This window comes from Nymphaea colorata, chromosome 6, assembly GCF_008831285.2.
Source record: "Nymphaea colorata isolate Beijing-Zhang1983 chromosome 6, ASM883128v2, whole genome shotgun sequence".
NCBI classification, from domain to species: domain Eukaryota; kingdom Viridiplantae; phylum Streptophyta; class Magnoliopsida; order Nymphaeales; family Nymphaeaceae; genus Nymphaea; species Nymphaea colorata.
The window spans coordinates 4,385,822-4,404,245 of NC_045143.1; the positions used below are offsets into that span (position 1 = coordinate 4,385,822).

The window sequence follows — 18,424 nt, forward strand, 5'->3', positions numbered from 1 at the left end:
CAAACAAGACTTCTCAGCAGTAAAATGAATCCCCTTAGGGTGGGACTTCAAATCCACAGATTAATATCCTCAGTGATTAGATATCATGCGGATTTAAAAATACCCTTAAATCTGTTCAAGTCCAAGCAGACGTTTAAGTTGAACAATCCGATTTCTCAATTTGAACATCATAATGTGTATATGTTTGTGTGTTTGTATGTGTATGTGAGAGAGAGAGAGTTTAAATGGACCAGATAATGCTTTTTACCAACCTGCGAGTTGCTTTCTTTTTCTTTCTTCTTTTAGAATACTGTTTGCAATATTTGTTTTGGTCCCCAACGGGTCAATTTTTTTTCTCGAATAAATTAAATGCACATCCACACGATGTCGTAATCCAATGTTAGAACAGAAAAGTACATATGGATGTGCTAATGCTCCTATGTGAAGCTGTTCATGCAACGAGACTAGACAGTGACATGTTCCGGAACTCTTTCACCAAAAGAAAAATTAATAAAAATGATATTAAATCATTCATTTACAATTAATAGACGAGCAATTCTTTTATGAAAATGCCCCAAAAAATCCACAAGGTAGAAGCCATTTTTCATCTATAAAAATAAATAAAAAAAAGCATATGAAAGAAATACCTTTGGTTAAGTGAACAAATAAAAAAGATGTAATAAATGAGCTTTTAAAAATGTAGCGTGCTGTTAACTTGCTCGCTATACACTCCTACAAGCCAGCACACCCTTAAGTGAGCAACAACATATACATTTTGTGTGCTTAGCTTGCAAAAAGAGAGAAAGCTTATAAAATTATAACTCAAAAAATTATGTATGATATACCATATTTCACCCAAGTCCCGATGCAGTTCAGGACCTGCTAGACAGGAAAGGGTGAGTTTTTCAGTCTTCTTTTGAGGGTTGGTTGTTAAACAGTAGGGGTGAACAACGCTCGAGCTCGACTCGTCAAAGCTCGGCTCATGAACGAGTTCGAGCCGAGTCATTTGCTTAACAAGTTGAGCTCGAGTTCTTGAGTTGACTCGTTCAAATAATCGGATTGAGTTCGAGCTCAACACGTAACTGCCGGGTTGAGTTCGAGCCTTAATCGAGTTTGTCAATCTTTAATTAAGTCGATATATTCAAACGAGTTTACGAATTTGACGAACCTTAATCGAGTCGTGCTCGAGCTCAACACGTAGTGATGAATATCAATTCAATTCAAACGAGTTTGTCGATCCTTAATCGAGTCGAGCTCGAGCACAATACATAACGGCCGAGTCAAACTCCAGCTGATTCTGTCGAGCTATTCTTGAGCTCGAGCCGAGTTGAGCTCGATGTTTCATTAGTCGACGCGAGTTATCTACTCATCTCGTGCTCACCCCTATTGAACACCCGCAAAATTATGCATGGTAGGATAATATGATTTCCTCATTCGGCTAAAAAAAAAAATTAAACAACTACGAAAGCGGAAACTGAATGGCGAGATTTAGGCACATTTGAGAGTAGGAGTACTGCTCCTTCAAATTTGGCAAAGGCAGTCCACACAACAAAAGGCAGCACGACCTTCCACTTAGAAAAAGTTGCTTGAGAGGAATTAATTAGGCTAAAGAATCTGCTAAAAGCGATGTAGATGCTTGACTTTCACGCTAACTTCCTCATCGTGGTCAGTATGAACAACTTAGTGTTAACCATGGCGAGCATAAAGTGGAAGAGCTGGAAGAGATTGAGGCAGCAAAGGTTAACACACTACTTTATGACATATATAAGTACAATGCTTTTGTTTATTTTGCATTAGGAATGAAAGAAAACCTAAAGATTTTGATGAGGAATATAGCGGTAAGGAACATGAGCTTGTGGCTCAACACCAAGATTAAAGAACAAATTACTGATTAATTGAACGAGTAGTGAAAAGTAAATAAACAAGCAGCAGCTCTACATGTTCGGGGCCCAAGTACTCGTTCCAATGCTCGACCCCTTAGACAAGTTTGTGTGAAGGAAGCATGTTATATGTTATGGCCTTTAATAAGGGACCGTGTGTTATTAAGCCTGGGCGTCGGGCCGAACCGCCGGCGGGTACTCGGTACCTGGTCCGATAGGCCCGGACCCGAGCAGGGAAAACTGGGTCCTGGGCCGGGCCCAATGGTACGACCTGGTGATGGCTCGGCCCAGCCCGTCCCCCATCCTCCTCTTCCTCCTGTCCCCCATCCTCTTCCTTCCTCCACCTCTCCTTCGTCCTCCCCTTCGCCTCTCCTTCTTCCCCCTTCCGCCCATCGGACCGGGCCCGGGTTTCGGGTCCAACGGGCCGACCTGACCCAGCCCCCATGCCCACCCCGTGTATTATTGATTTAAAGTGACCAAAATACCCCCTCTATAAGGGCAAAAATGGTATCCAAGAAAATTCTATTATAAAATTACTAAAATGCTTAATAAAAGCTGGGAAAATGTCTTGCCATGTTAGCCACATAATATAGAGAGCGCTAGTATTGCGTGAGAGGTATTTTGAATCCCTGTGAAAAAGAAAAGCATGTTTCAGGCATTTCACAAAAAAAAAAATTTTTTCAATTTTCCTCTCCCTCTCCCCTTCCCCCAACCCCCACCTTTTTTTCTTTTCACAGGAGGGTTCTTTCTCGCAGACCAAGGATTTTCTGGTCATTTTACAGCCCAATCGTGCACGGAACGAAATGGCTCAGTCTCAAACTTTTAGAACGCCAAATCGACATCAAGCTAAGATAACATATAAGGATGTCGATATATCTTATTTGGATACGATATTCAACCAAATCTTTTTGGAAAAAAAAGTGGATGAAATAAGAATTTGATATCCAATTAAGAAATTGGATTTGATTTAGATTTAAGAGCTGATATTCGAGATATACATAACTATCTGATTGGATTCAGATTCGGATTCAAGTTGGTTTAGTTTTAAATAAATATTGCGTGTTCAATGCCCTTATCTTTTGAATATAGGATTCGGTTCAAAATTTGGGTTCGAATTTTTGGATGTAAATGCAAAAACCAGATTCAGATCGGATTCAGATTACTAGATCAGAAATCGGGTTATTTCAAATTTAGATACGTCTTTCTTCATTCATATTTGAATCTGTATATGTAAACATCGAAAAATATGAATACTTTTAAAAGTATATTTAATTTGAATTCTATCCACTAACATCCCTAATCAGATCCAAAATTTTTGAGGCATCTGTCCCTCAATGCCCCTAATGTGGGAGCTTCAGAATAAAACTGCCAGCACTCAGAATCCAAGTCTGATTGCTAACACGATCCATATTAAATAGATTAAGTGGATCCCAATGTGAATGGACCGAATGTTGTAAAGGTCCGTTTGCGCCTTCCAAAGAAATAATAAAAAAATGACGCGTATCCGCTATATGCATTATTTCTTGTGGGCCGCTAGAAATTTATTTAAATGTTTAAATTATTTTTCAACTAATAATTTAATTAATCTATAGTCTTGCATAGCGCCCTAATTCATAATTTAGAGAAATAAAAATAATGTCTACAAGATTAGCAATTGCATAGACATTAATATTGCACCTAGTTGCAATACTACTATTTATAAAGACCTCCTATATCTAATAAAAAAGGTATGACGGTTATGGTTTGGAGTGGTTTCTTCTGTAAAAGGGATTGACGAGCTCGCCCCCCTCTATTGACACGACCCTCAAGAGAGGGGGACGGGTCTTGTCAATAGAGGTGGGCGGGCTTTTATCCTTCTTTCGGTGTGAATATGTATTTGTTGAAGTTAAAATATTACTTTTTAAAATTTTTATATAAAACAAATGAAAATTTTCATAATTTTGCAATGTAATTTTCATTTTTTATTTTTTTTTGTCCTAAACCAGATGAGAGATCGACCATCTAATTGAGAGATTTAATTGCCAAAGTCCTACGTATATCATCTAATCATGCAGCCAAAAAAGAGTCACGGTAAAACACTGATTGTAGGCAATAAGCGGAGAAATTAATCGAAAAAGTGAATACATAAAAGTCAAGTAACAACGAAACTGATCTTAAATTTTGATTTAATATCAAAATATTGGAGCTTGTTTAACTTCAGATCCTTATCCAAAACTGCACTCGCATCAAGTATTTAAATACCCTTATAACCAAATAAAAAGGCTTTGTTAATTAACTTTTTTTCATTAAAAATTTTCTCATTCATACTGCTTGGATGTCGTTTGATTAGAACGTCGCAGGAAACGCTTCGTTTCATCAAATGGAGGGGCCCCACGTGAAAGACGGACACATGGACATGTACAAACACGTTTAAAGTGTTCTGGCCAATGCGTTCAGCCTACCACCGGCAAACACCTATCCTGCGCAGCCCGGGTTTTTAAATAAGAAAATCGATTTCGTACATGAAAGATGTAAAATATACCAATTTAAAACAATAAAAGGAAAATCTTATATATATATATATATATATATATCACCGGCAAACACCTATTCCAGCGGAACCCAGGTTTTCAAATAAGAAAAAAATGGATTTCGTACATAAAAGATGTAAAATATGCCAATTTAAAATAATAAACGGAAAAATCTTCCTTGCTTCTAAAACAAGGTGGTATATATATATATATATATATACAAGACATGAATTCCTCCAGCCATTCCCATGCTCTGCCTTCTCACATAGCCCCGGAGCATCTAGACGGCCACGGAAATTCACGTTCTATATAACAGAATCGAACAGAAAATCTTGATTTAATTTAATTTACGACTGTTCCAGTTAAGGGGACATGTAGCATATATCCTTTCAGTATGCTTACATGCATACATTTTTATGTTATTATCACTTTTTTTTTTGTCTTTTCTCTGGGAATTTTTGTATAAAATCATATATTTTCCCAATCTCATCCACAGATGGTTTCCTTTTCGAGTTCCGGATTTGTTTATATGTTCATCGAATACCCAAACACAATGAAGGCTGACCCAATGCCCATCTTCCAGAAATCAAGCAGTGGGGCACTGAAAGATCATCCCCTTAATTGGATTCTTTTAACTAAGAAAACGAAGTAATTAATCAACATTACAAGAGGTTTGATTCGGGAGTAACTTTCATCAGTTTACGGTCACGCTTGTCATTCTCAAAACGAAACTTTGGTCAGCAGTAAATGAAACTTAGCTTCTTCATATATTCTTCTTAAAGAAACGATGCTTTATTCCCGAGAATATAAGCAGTCACCAAGGAATCGATTCTCCATTGCTAACAGTGTCCCCTCTTTTTTGTTTTCTCAGCTTCTTGACAGTGTAATGGACACGAATGCGCTGTGTAGCATGTTCTGGATGTCCAAGACTGTGCCTCTAAGATCTCATTCAGTCAAACTCTTTTTTTTTTTTTTTTTATTTCTCTAAATCGATCAGCCAGGCCAATAGGTTGGCATATTCAACAATCTCTCTCTGCTTTTGCCTTGTGAGGAAAGAAAGCAAAGCAAAGGATTGTGCACGTTGGGCGAGGGGGAAGGGGTCGGTTGCTTTTTCAGCAGTGGACCGTGACCACCCAATCCCTTCAGAAAGGCAGGGCGGGGAGAGAGATCTAGAGAGAGACCACTTAAATCTTCTGCTAGCGTGCAGAAATATTCAATTCAAGAGGGAGAAACAAAAGAGAGACGCCAACCATCTTCTTCGCTTCAAGAATAGCTACCATATTCGCTGCTTTTGAAGGAGCTTGAATCTCTCTCTCTCTTCTGCTGCGGCTGTGAGAATGTTCCATCCAAAGAAGACAAATATGTCTTCGCAGGACAGGCAGATGTGTGTTCAAGGGGATTCAGGTCTCGTCCTCACCACCGACCCAAAGCCCAGGTTGAGGTGGACTGTTGAACTGCATGACCGCTTCGTCGACGCCGTCACTCAGTTGGGAGGGCCTGACAGTATTCTTCTTCTTCATCTTCTTCTTCTTCTTTCAGTCGTCTTTTGTTGGCTGCTTGTTTGTTATCCATAGTATTCTCTGTCTTTACTCGTTCAATTTTCTGCAGAGGCAACTCCAAAGACTATCATGAGGGTTATGGGTGTCAAGGGCCTTACACTTTACCATCTTAAGAGCCATCTCCAGGTAGGCTTTTGAAGAGAAGAAAAAAAGAATAAAGAGAAGATATAACATGGAAAGAAAAGGATTTTTCGTCACTTTTTTTTTTTTCTTGTAGACATGATTTTCTCAGGAATATTAACTAACATGCTTCTTCATCAGTAATCTGTTATACCTGAATTTTGAGTGTCTCTTCCATGTAGAAATTCAGGCTAGGAAAGCAGCCCCACAAGGAATTCAGTGATCAGGTTAAACACAATGAAAGATGTAAGAACCTCTCTCTCTCTCTCTCTCTCTCTCTCTCTTCATAGTTATCTTCTCTTATAGTAGAAAAATAAGGTTCTGCATATGTCCATCTATATTTTTGCACGTATTTCTGCGTTTGTGTGCATATATGGTCGATTAATTGAAGAAAGTTGTTTCATGGCAGCAGCAGCTTTAGAACTCCAAAGAAATGCAGGTTCTTCCTCAGGAATGGTCGCCCGCAAAGTAAATGAGTAAGAATTTTCATGATGCGTCCATTATTGGTGAAGGAAAAAAAGATCCAACTTTATGTTTTCTGTGGGTTTCATAAACAGAACAATCGTTTTGCTTTTCTGCCTTTAATCGATGGTACTATGCCAGGAGTGTGCACATATCAGAAGCTCTCAGAATGCAAATGGAGGTACAAAGGAGACTGCATGAGCAGATAGAGGTATTGAACATCATCCCTGCAGGGTTCTTTTTCTTCTGAACTTTTAGATTAATCTCTATTGATAATTACACAGGCTGGACTGGTGTGCTGCAACTTAACTTTAATGGATGTGAGATTGCAGGTGCAGAGACATCTCCAGTTAAGAATTGAAGCCCAAGGAAAGTACATGCAAACCATACTTGAAAAGGCGTGCCAAACCCTAACTGGTGACCCCATGTCATGTGGAAACTTCAAGGGTGGTGGCAATGGCAGCCATGGAATGATCGACATGGGCATAATGAAAGATTTCAGTTCTCCCTTCAATTTGTCTTCCCTGCAAGACCTTCAAATGATGTGTGGGGATGGCATGCAGCAACACCAAATAGAGAGATCGTTTGATGAATTCTTTTCAACAAATGATAGTATCTGTAAAGGTAAGAAAGAGGAAGCTCTATATCTCCCATGCTTCTGCAAAGGATACCTTGAATGATAATTCTGCAGCTGTATGGTAAGATAATTTAGACTGTGCTGTTTGAGTTCAGCCGCCATCTGCTTGGGACCCGCTCAATCTCAAGGAGACGAAGGAACTTTCCAATCTGCACTAACTAGCACCACTGATGGCAGAAACGAGATTGGATCCATCGCTGATGTTTATGAGACGAAGCCCATCCCATTAGCCGAAGGAATCAGCGGCGTAAAGGAGTTCGAAGCGGCAGGAAAGCTCGAAAACCCGTCTCCTCGAAGAGCACCACTTACCACTGATGGAATTTCGCCATTGATGATCAAGGGAGGAGGAGCCGCGACTTTGCCGTCAGAAAAGAACTTGTCATATGGTTAAAGTATATACTATAATCCTTCTCTTCCCTCCCCTTTTATATATACTATTCTTGCTTCCTGCTGCACTGCATTCTGTGCTATCTCTTGGACGATTATATGAGTGTAGTTAGGAAGCTGAATGACAGTGGAACTAGAACGTTTATCTGGTGTGGTGTATAATGGACTTTCATGGAATATTGCTATTTTTCTTCATTTTCCTTCCAATAAAAGTAATTTTAGTTCTCAGGCCATACATAATACTAAAAAAGTATAAACGAGACCCAAGTTCTGAAGTTGTAGAGGTTATGTGATGTGGGTAGAGCAGCATACCCACACACGTATTATGGATGTGTGTTTGATGTTAGCTTAATCAGATAAGTTGGATTCTGATTCAGAAGAAGGTATAGATCTTAGAGTCTCGATTTGGATATCCATTGGTAGAAGAAATATAACTTGTACCTGAAATTTTCAAGACTGTATAATTAACCAGAACCATTTAAGTTTAATCATCAAAACCAAAAAATTGGAATTCTATTCCTGTAGGCATTAGAGCATTATACAGTGACTGACATATCTAACACTATATATGCAATATCAGTAGCAGAAAATACATGAGTTTATTATATAGGATAACTTGCATGCTTGCTAGAACTCTCCCGCCACTAGTGAAGATGGTTCGAACTGCAACAGAGATGGGTTTGCGTTAGTCAAGGCGCTCTGTGTGGGAATTGCCGAGATTTCTCTCAGAAAGACGGGAACAGAGAGAGAGAGATCATGCCAAAAAGGCCAAAGGATATGGAATTAGAATGGTTAATTGGCAAAATGACAAGTGCTATCGTTTCACAGAAGCTACAGATGAAGACTGCCTCTCTTTTTTTCTCCACTTTTCTGGTGTTATTTTCCAATCTCTCTGCCGGCAAACGGCATCCCACATAGCTTTTTTCCTTTTCATTTCGAGTACTCTTCCCATACTCCGAGTCCATGTCTCCATCTGTTCTAAGAAAATATTGCACGGTTCTTGGGAAGTTGGTATGTAGAATTAGAATCTGAACACCTCTCTCAATTGCACCCTCAAACAAAAGAATTCGGATTGAACAAAAGGGTTAATTTCCTTTTCCCCGTCTCCCCTTCTTCTTTCTTGTGGTGCATTGGGAACGGCAACGCAAGGTGCAGTCCTCCAACGCTTTTACTGGGGTCGCCCTGAACATGGTTGGCCCCATTTCCAGGAAATCTCCCTCGCAACGCGCAGGAAAGAAGATAGAGGAAAAAGAAAAGCAAAAAGGGGAGGTGAGAGAGAGAGAGAGAGCAGTAGTAGTACGCGCCTTCCCATGCTTATCGTTATCGAGGAAGCTTCTTCTTCTTTCTCTCGTCATCTTTTCCGCAGCAGCAGTCAGATACATAATCTGTTATATCTCCCGCCGCTACCAGTTTTATGTAAAGCTATACGAAACCAATAATAAAAGAAAAGAAGAAGGAGTCTGCGACGCAATGGCCTTTGTTAACTTCCTCGATCATTTTCTCCGAGCAAAATATTGCAGAAAACAGAAGCCATGATCCCTACAAAGTAGCATTCATATGTAGGTGATAGACGGCAAGAGAAAAGAGAAAAAAGGGGCGAGCAGTCCACATACATGCATCGAGAAACTCAAAGTGGAAGGTCGACGATAATGATCGGGATGGAAAAGGAGCGGCACTAGGACCGGTACTCCCAGCTCCCGTACCAAGACTGAAACTGGATCCGTAATCTGAATCTGGATCTGAACACCATCAAATCAGATGCAGTAGTTACTTTCTCCTCTTGCAAACCAAATATTGTGGTGCTTTAATGGAGCTCTTCTTACAACTACGTACATGTTAATAAAAAAAAATGCATGCACTTCATGAAGAAAAGGTTAAAAAACACGGCCTAATGTTTGGAGAGACAACATATCATCATTGATTCATTCAACATTTTAAAACTTGACTAATGGCACCCAACTTTTGAAAGAAATGATCAGAGAACCGCCTAATTATGAAAGGCATTAATTTTTGATACAAAATGATAAAAAAGTACCTTTCGTAAAGGGTGTCCCCTTCATCGGCTGATGGAAGTTTTTTTTTGTCTTTAACAAGAACGCTTTTGCTATTTTTTATCGAAATGATCGTTTGCCGATAAACAGTTCTTTAAGCATGCTTGTTAAAAATTGAGCAACGATTTTGTTATTTTTCGTAAACTCAATTAGACGTCGACAAGGTCGATCGGACTTCAGAAACGGCTCTCGTATTCTCACTGGAAACAAGAACTTCTTCTATTATTATTTCTTTGGGGACGATGAGATGAGCGAAGACCTAGAAATAACCAATATCCAGACTTATCTTTGTAGGTTGTTGTTGTTGTGTGAAACCAGCTATCCTCTTTTCAGACAATCTCTGCATGTGACATATGAAGCATTATCTACTCCAGCTATAGGTCAGTTATGTCAATATGTGTGTCTTAGGTGAGTTCTTTTGCAAAAAAGATGCAACTATTTGTGATATGTATATATATATATATATATAGTTTGAATGACACCTCAAACCCAGGTTTTGAAGGTAAAACCAGGTTTTGCCATGAAAGCCAAGTTTTTGGGATATTTTGGTCTCATAAAAAATTGGGTTTGAGGGAAAACCTGGCTCACTATATGCTATTCAAAACCAGGTTTTAGGTGTGTCACCCAAACTAAAAAATGAGACATCTAAAACTCACTAAAAAACCTAGTTTTTATAATACCAAGTATCATAAAACTAAGTTAGAACAATCCCTTATAAGCAGATTGGTTCTTCCGACTTCAGGCTTGGTTAAGGGTAAGCATGTTTTTTTGCTGCTTTTTAATGTTAGATCCAAAAGAAATATTACCAATACAAAAAAAAAATGAAAAAAAAAATATTTTGAAATAAAGGAATTATTATGGAAAAAATTTCTAGATGAAATTTCGAATGTGGATGTTGGATTATTATGCATGTTGAATGGAAATTCTTTGTTCTAATTAACCTATGAATCACTGTAGGATAGATTGTATAATTGAGTCGCTTTTAAGAAGGTTTTTGATGGAACCATGTGTCGCTTTGCCTAATGTACACATCGACAGGTATCAGCCCGTATAGCCTTACTTTTCTTTTAATTTTTTTTTTATACAAAAGTTAATTTAGCTATTTTAAAATCATTTCAAAACAAAAGATATAACAAAGCATCGATCCGCGGCCCCCGTATCGTATCGGCTTAGAGCCAATATAATATGTGTCGGCCGATACGCTCCAATGCAAACTGTTTTCCGTGTCTTCTTCCTCCAGCAAACACATTCTAAAACCAAATTCCGATTCGACAAACATAAAATCCAACATTTGTATGTAACCCTGTCGGATCTTTGGTGGATTTGAAACTTGGCTATGGATTTGTTGATGCAAAACTGATTACTAACAGAAAACCTTATTTACATTTACAAGTACGAACCATCGGCAACCCTGTTTCCTTACATGAATTCATTTACTTACGGTCGATAATGAAAAGTGGGCCCGACACGATAAGATGAGCTAGAGGCACCTCGTAGAGGTCGAAGCGCTTCCTCCCTCGCTTCTCTCTTTTTTTCTGGAGTTTAGGTTTGCTTCAGGACCTAGGTGAACTTCGGATTACTTTTTTCAATGCGAGAATAGTGTCTGTCACCGTTTACAGTTGAGAAGAAAAGTACTTACCAGAATCAAACTAAAGACCAGATTTTCATTGACCAACTATGCTATGCAGGCGAACTTTATTTCAGACCGAGCCTGTTTGGAATCCTGACCCCAAATTAATGTTTGCTCATGAGGTAGGTCGCCCTTCAAGCAATGGTAAAAACCAACTTGGTAGTCAAACGACCAACCAGGCTCAGCTTCAAATCTCAACCCTGACATTGTGCTGGAGCTTTTTCATGGTGAGGCTTGATAATTGGGGCCCATCCTCAAAGTAAAAGCCAAAAAGGGAAACCTAGTTCCATTCACAAACAAGTTTCATTAAGTGGTCTTTAAATCTCCAGAGTGTGAACAAAGGAGTGTTCACCAAGACCTGACTCATAAAGGTCATTAGTACGTTATGCACATGTAGTTACTATCATATTTGTATCTTATTTGCATAATCTGTATACTTGTTTAATTTTATGTGCGTGTGTGCGAACTAAATAAATATGAAGTTTGTCTTAACTATTTAGAAGTCTTCTAATCAACTTAATTAATAATTTATCAATGTAAGATGTAAAGTTATTTTTCAAAGTCAAAAAAGCTACTACTTGGTAGGTTACATATTATAAACCATCACTTAAGTTGGTTTAACTGTTACTAATTAGATCGAGTGATACATATTGTTACTAATTAGATCGAGTGATACATATTCCGGAGAATTGGGTTGTTGCCAGATGTTTCAACCTTAAGAAATTGTGAATAAAAAATAGTCATTATAAAGGCATTAATTAGATTCTGATTTCGGCAACAATTTACAATTTTTTAATTATTATGGACATGGGTTTGGCGTATATATGTATTATATGTAAAGAAAAATTGAATGATGACTCTACTTTTTATAGTCACCCAACTATCTAATATGCACCCTTCAACCCAACACAATGGACAGTTAAAGAGAAAAATAAGAAGAAAAAGGTGATGAACATTTTCATTATCTAATATTATTTTATACCTTTTTCTCGTTGTTTTTCTCTCAACCATCCATCTGCTTTAGATGGACGACCTTGGTTAGACAAATGAGTGACTCTAGATAACCGGAGTCATATTAAGGCCGTCTATCTAAAACAGATAGATGGTTGAAAGAAAAATAAGAAAAAAAAAAGTGTAAACTAATAATAGATGATGAAAATGCCTATTACCTTTTCTTATAACAGTCTGTCATGTTGTATTGAAAAGTACAAATTAGTTAGTTGAGTGATTTTAAAAAACTAAAGTCACCATTCAATTTTCTTTTATATATATATATATATAACATACCTGGTTAAAAATTAAAGACCGTAAACTATTGCGGAAATGAGGATCTAACTGATGCCACGTATAGTTCCATATCGAATAATTGAAAATGAGGTGTCATGTTTTGACATTGAATACGCCATCTAGCGTGATGGTTTTTGATAACAAAGTATAGATGACGATGTGACCATCGAAAGGAGCTCGAAAAAGTTTTCTAGGATTTGTGGTGTGATGCCGAGGTTCATTAGGCAAAAGGAAATCCAGTGATGAGCACCTCGAAGATGGAAGATCTTCGAGGAGTTGGATTTTCTGCTAGCTGCGTCGCCATCTCACAGTGCATGATGAGCTGCATTATCAAAATGTGACAAAATCCTAGCGAACAAGATAAAGGAAATCAATCAAGTGCTTCTAAAGGTAAAAAGAAGTTTTGTCATGTTCCCTTTACGTAGGACCTTCACTTTGGTTTTAAGATGGATAAGAGGACAGAAGAGAAAAGAGACCACATCTTTTTCATGGCCGGCCGGCCGGTTGGTCCAGTTATAACTTTCAAATTTATCATTAATGCTGGAGATTAAGTACTAACTGGGGTTAGTGTATGTACTTAAATTAACTTCGCTCCGTCCCCCCGGATTTGAACCCATGATCTCCTAGAAATGTGGATCAGAGTATGCTTAATTCATATCAATCCTCATTATGTTATGCATCTACAATGTTTAGATCAAAGTCACAAATAACATCTCAGAGTTTTAAACAGTGAAGTTTTTCTCATGTATAATACCGCGAGCTTGAAAAAAAAAGGAAAAATGCAATAAATTGTTTAAAATTTTTAAAAACTAAAATAAGAAAAAAATAAAATAAATGAAAAACTAATAATAGAAAACATCACATATTTGCAACAAAAAAATAAAAAATGAAAAAAAAAACTGTTTGACATTAAAAAAACTGAAAAAAGTGAAAAAAAAAAACGTATTTTTTATGACTATGATTTAGATGCAAAAAGATATGAAACTCTAGTCGGACACAGAGCATGAAACTCCGAAGTCATTCTCCAGCCCTCTTGCAGAAGAAATGAATTCATTGAATTAGTAACTACCACTTACCTGTCATTGGCCAGCCTCTTTGTTTGCTTTTACTTATCTCATACATACACACAAACACTATATATATATATATAGCCTTTGGTTTTGGTTGTGTTCTTATGGTGACACATGTTGGTGTGGCCCTGCGCTTAAAGCAGTAGAGACTTGTACATAGAGTGCTTTCAAAGAGGGTTTGTTGCTTGACTGATAATATTCCCCGAGTTGGTGGGTCCTCATCAAGATAAGAATATTTCTTACTTTCTCCTCAAGAGTAGATAGCTGGGTCTCAACAAGATCAAGAATATTTCTTACTTTCGTTATCGTTTTGTTTCGTTTCACATGTGAGCTCAATTAAAAGTGTCTGTTGTGGTAAAATCTTCGTCATTTATGTTGCTTTCCAAGATTGCGGGGCACTCTTTCCCACATATTCTAATAGAATTTATAAAAGGTCGTTTATCAAGCCCGAGCAACCGGCACGAGTATATGAGCCTGCTGATGTAATGCTAGGAAAAGCACGATATTATTAAGCAAAAAAGGTTTTCAATTTAGTTAGTTGATTGGGTAAGTTGGCTTGGTAATCATTCGGGTCAGCTCAATTGCTGCTAGAAAACTTATCATGAATCAAGGTTGGTTCAGCTCAGTTCTGACTTGCCCCTGACTCGGCCCTAACTAGTCCTGACTTGTTCTCCCAAGTCAATGAGTTGATTTGGTGACCCGGTCGATCCGAGTTCAAGTCACGGGTTTGTCAACTATAGTTCTAACGTTCTGACATCAGAAATTAAGCGTACCCTTGTGACAATCTTACAAAACTATTAATTTTTGGGGTGACTTCGTATATGTTTCGCTATTTATGTACATGAGTATGGTTCTTAAATACGCAAGATTCCTGTTGATTACTGTTGCCCCACTTACGTGTTCGCAAGATTTTCAGAAGATCTGCAAACATTAGAGAGTATGCAATATTCCAAACGAATATTGAGTTTTGTGATGAAGGATGGGGCGGTTTCTACTTTCTAAGCAGTAGTAAGAGCTAGTGAATTTCTCCATCACGATCAACCAATCTGCTGAAGCTCCCTCCTCGAGTTCATCGCTGCATCTGTCGATCTTTTTGCTTTTCCTGCAAGTCCTTACAGTGTCAGGCGTCCTACTTTCTCATGCAATCATCTCTGACCGTTTTGCTACAGTGAGCGATAATGCTTCGAGAAATAAACGACTGAAAAAACTACGGCGAGACAATCTATTCCTGAGGATAGAGAAGCTAGCAGCCAACAATCCAGACAAAAGAAGAAGAAGAAGAAGAAGAAGAAGCTTCTTTGACAAGCACGCATGGTAATGGACACTCTTTTGCTTTTCTTCTCTCTGCTTAAGCAAATTGCTTTTTTCTGTGGAACATCTTTTCGCCATCCCTTCCCCGCATGGGCCTTGTGCTTTGCTGTGGACATTTCCTGGAAACGAGGCGCTCCCCTTTTGTCCACATGTTTGGGACAGTCCCAGTAAAGTGGTTCTGATCCACAGTTTTCCGATTAATCATGCTACCCATGACCACATGATCAAAGAAAGAAACGGCGGAGAACAACGGCAATGGGAAAGAGAACCCCTTTATTTCATTACAGATCTTCTCTCTCTCACACACAAAAGCAGGTTACAACTTCGTATAATCAAATGACGCTTACAAAAAGAAATGGCAGATAAAGATGGTGACCAAGTAAAAGAAACGTAAACAGTAGCAGAGAAGTGAAGGAGTTGTGCTGACGCTGATCTGAAAAGGAGGGATCAAAGGACTAAAACCTTCAAGACGGACGACTGAGATTCCCTCAAGTGCATAAGCCGCTGCCCACAATCTATCACTGCCTTTTGTACATCCAATTATGAAGAAATTCAAAAGATGGAAGGTCCAACTGCTCGCATCTAAAGCTCAAAAGAGAAATTGTCTTCTTCCTTTTGGCAGTGCCTCCTTTCTTTTTATCTTGGGTAGGCAGAGGAAAAAGGTGGATAGCTCGTAAAGAATTTTACAGAAACTCAATGGAACGAACGAATTAAAACTACTGCACATTGCAGTCCTCCATGTACGTTTTTCGTGAAATAGAGAGCATGAATTTGGGTCTATATATTTCTTTCATATGTTTTTTAGTCTGCAATTAAGGAAACAAAAAAAGATAAGAAAATCTCTGTAGCAAATGTGGATCAAGTTCACACGTATTTTTAGATCTCCATCAGTTAAATAACTCCCATCTCTCGCAATTTTTTGTAACAGCTTTTGTGATCAAATAAGTCTCTTTGCTTTGCTGCAAATTAATCTGTTTGAGATCAGCTAAATACACAGAAAATTACCTATATATGACCTGATTCAATCATAAGAAAAAAAAAAAAAAGCACTAGTCAAATCACAAAATGGTCCTTTCGATGTCTTGCAGACCAGGTAAGAACAATCATGCTTTTATTCCACCGAGTCTTGATCAACAAGACAATTATACTGTTTTCCTGCTTCACTAGTCAGTACTAGTCTTTCACAAGATTCAAAATTTTTTCTTGCTTTTCTTTCAACAAGTTAGTCCAGTGCAATTCTTTTTTGATCAGGTGTTTGCATCCCAACTTTGTGACCATAAAAGAAGCTCAACTTCAAATCTCATAGCATCTCTAAATCAAATCTAAAAATTCTTATTCGCCATAAGAAACAGATTGTGGATTGCTTAATTAGTGGGATTTCAGATATTAGCAGTATCTGAATCTATATCCTGTGATCCAACTTGGACCCAACAAAGACCGATCCTGTTACATATAAATGTTAGATCTCATGCTAGCCTACATAACTAAATTTCAATCAGGTTCAAATCTAAATGTAAATCCAACAATCAAACAGCGGAGTCCAACCCAAATCTGTATCTTTTGCATTCCTACTGAGACAACCCAACCCAATTGTTCCCGTTTTCAATATTTCTCGTGACTCTTTCGCAGATTTGGATCAGATGTTAATTTAAATCTAAGAAGACTAAGAAATAATCCTGGATATTACGTCGACCAAGTTAATTGCAACTTGAAAGAGCAACTCCCATATTTCCCTATTATTTCAGTGGTTTTTATATCATTTTCCTGTCTGTTTTGTGAAGACTTATATAGATCGTGGGCGCAGTCAGCTTACGCATCAAATACATAAAACAAAAGGCATCGGACACTCAAATAAAACTCAATTTTTTTTTTTAAAAAAAAATCTGCCCATCGAACTTGGGATGAATAAAACTTAATGTTGGGTCGATTTTCAAAAACTTCTTTTCGAAAATTTCGTCCCACCCCTAGAGGTAAAAAAAAAAATCGAAATGAAAAAAAAAAAACAACAGTTGGCTTCTTCTTCTCCAATGATTTTGTTTTTCTGCTTTCATTTCTATCAAACGGAGAAATTTATTTCATGGAACATAAACCCAAGTCCAGCAAGCACAAAAGGGTTTTGAAAATCTGGATTTTGATTCCATTTCCTCAATCCTCAAATCAGTATCTGAAAACTTGTTTCCCATTCCATATTTACAATGGATGAGTCAAATGACCCCTTAAAGAAAGGTTGATTACCTTTACTTGGTTGAAAAGGAATTCTCAATGCACGGAAGACAATCGAAGAAATTCACAACTTTTTGACTCTAAAAAATAAGCAAGGAAAGTCGGTGATAGAGAGGCCTGATTTTGTTCATTTGGATGAAAGCCCGTAGTATTTTTATTAGAGTCGTCCTTCTGGAATTACCTCCCGTTTCAAGGGGGGCGAGCACTTCCTTTGTGACCATGAAGGTGGAACCCATTGTGATTGGGGTCGATGATTTTTAGTTCCTCTCACAGCTTAATCCTTAAGCATCCGAGTTTATGGGACCCCAAATGAAGGCGTTGAAATGATGTTTAATTTGGACGAGAACCAGTACAACCAAGAAAAGAAGAGAATCTTAAACCCAAACTTTATGTGGGCATTTGATAGGCTTGGATTTGAAATCCTCAAGATTTGAAAACTGTGGATTCAAGATCAAACCCCCTCTTCCCTTATCCTAAATCTGGCCTTTTGCCGATACAAAGAAGTTAAATAAGTATCTTAAGTGTGTGTACGACCTAAAATCTTTAGTTTGATAAACCATAAATGGATCTTTTGCCGTATCGGCACAATCAGACTACATCAGATCTAAGAATTTGGAATCTGAAGCGATCAAATGTATCTATTTTTTGGCCCGAGCTTTGAACAACGGCATGGAACTTTCGATTTACTAACACGACCATGCTCCAATCCGTGTTGAATTCGACTTGAATGTAAAAATGCAACAGCATATCTAGCTAGATAAACATTTACGTCTTCTTCGGCCGGCTTAATCGTAGAGTTTGGGTGGGTCGAGCTTCAATTACAAAACCAACCAGTGATCGGAGTTTGGTTGGTATAAGTGCTCTACCAGATTTGAGTTTATTTAAACAAGTGTCCCTCCAACTAATTTTTCTAGCTCCGCTGCTGGCAGAGGCGAACCAAAAGATTCTGGTAGTTAAGGTGCATTTGATATAATTTTTAAATTTTTAAAAAGTACTAATATTAAATGGAAAAAATTGCCTAAAAATAACAATATAAAAAACAAGAAAATTTTTGAAAATATGTACGGGCGTCGTCCTTTTTTCTTTCTGAAGCAGAACCAATTACAATCACGGTTAAGTTTGAGCCAGATTGGACTAATGGTAATTGGGAGTTCCAGATTTTCTTGCTTATTTGTTTCTTCTCCAAAATGGGTGCTTCCGGTAGAGGGACGGACAGACGGATCGGAGAGCGTAATTGAAAGAATTTGAGGTTGGCATTCAAAGAAAGTGGAATATGAGCTCATTATATTTATACCAACCTGGAATTTTGATGAATATC

At 37.9% G+C, this 18,424-nt stretch overlaps 1 protein-coding gene across 1 annotated transcript; it reads left to right on the forward strand.

Moving 5' to 3' along the window:
- Positions 1-5,438: 5,438 nt before the first annotated feature.
- On the forward strand, positions 5,439-7,729 carry LOC116256295 (myb family transcription factor IPN2-like). Its single transcript, XM_031632621.2, has 7 exons — positions 5,439-5,872; positions 5,978-6,054; positions 6,231-6,294; positions 6,458-6,524; positions 6,652-6,721; positions 6,843-7,134; positions 7,243-7,729. Exons 1-7 carry the CDS (start codon positions 5,707-5,709, stop codon positions 7,536-7,538), a joined length of 1,032 nt encoding a protein of 343 aa, XP_031488481.1. The 5' UTR covers positions 5,439-5,706; the 3' UTR covers positions 7,539-7,729.
- The last annotated feature ends 10,695 nt before the right edge of the window (positions 7,730-18,424 follow it).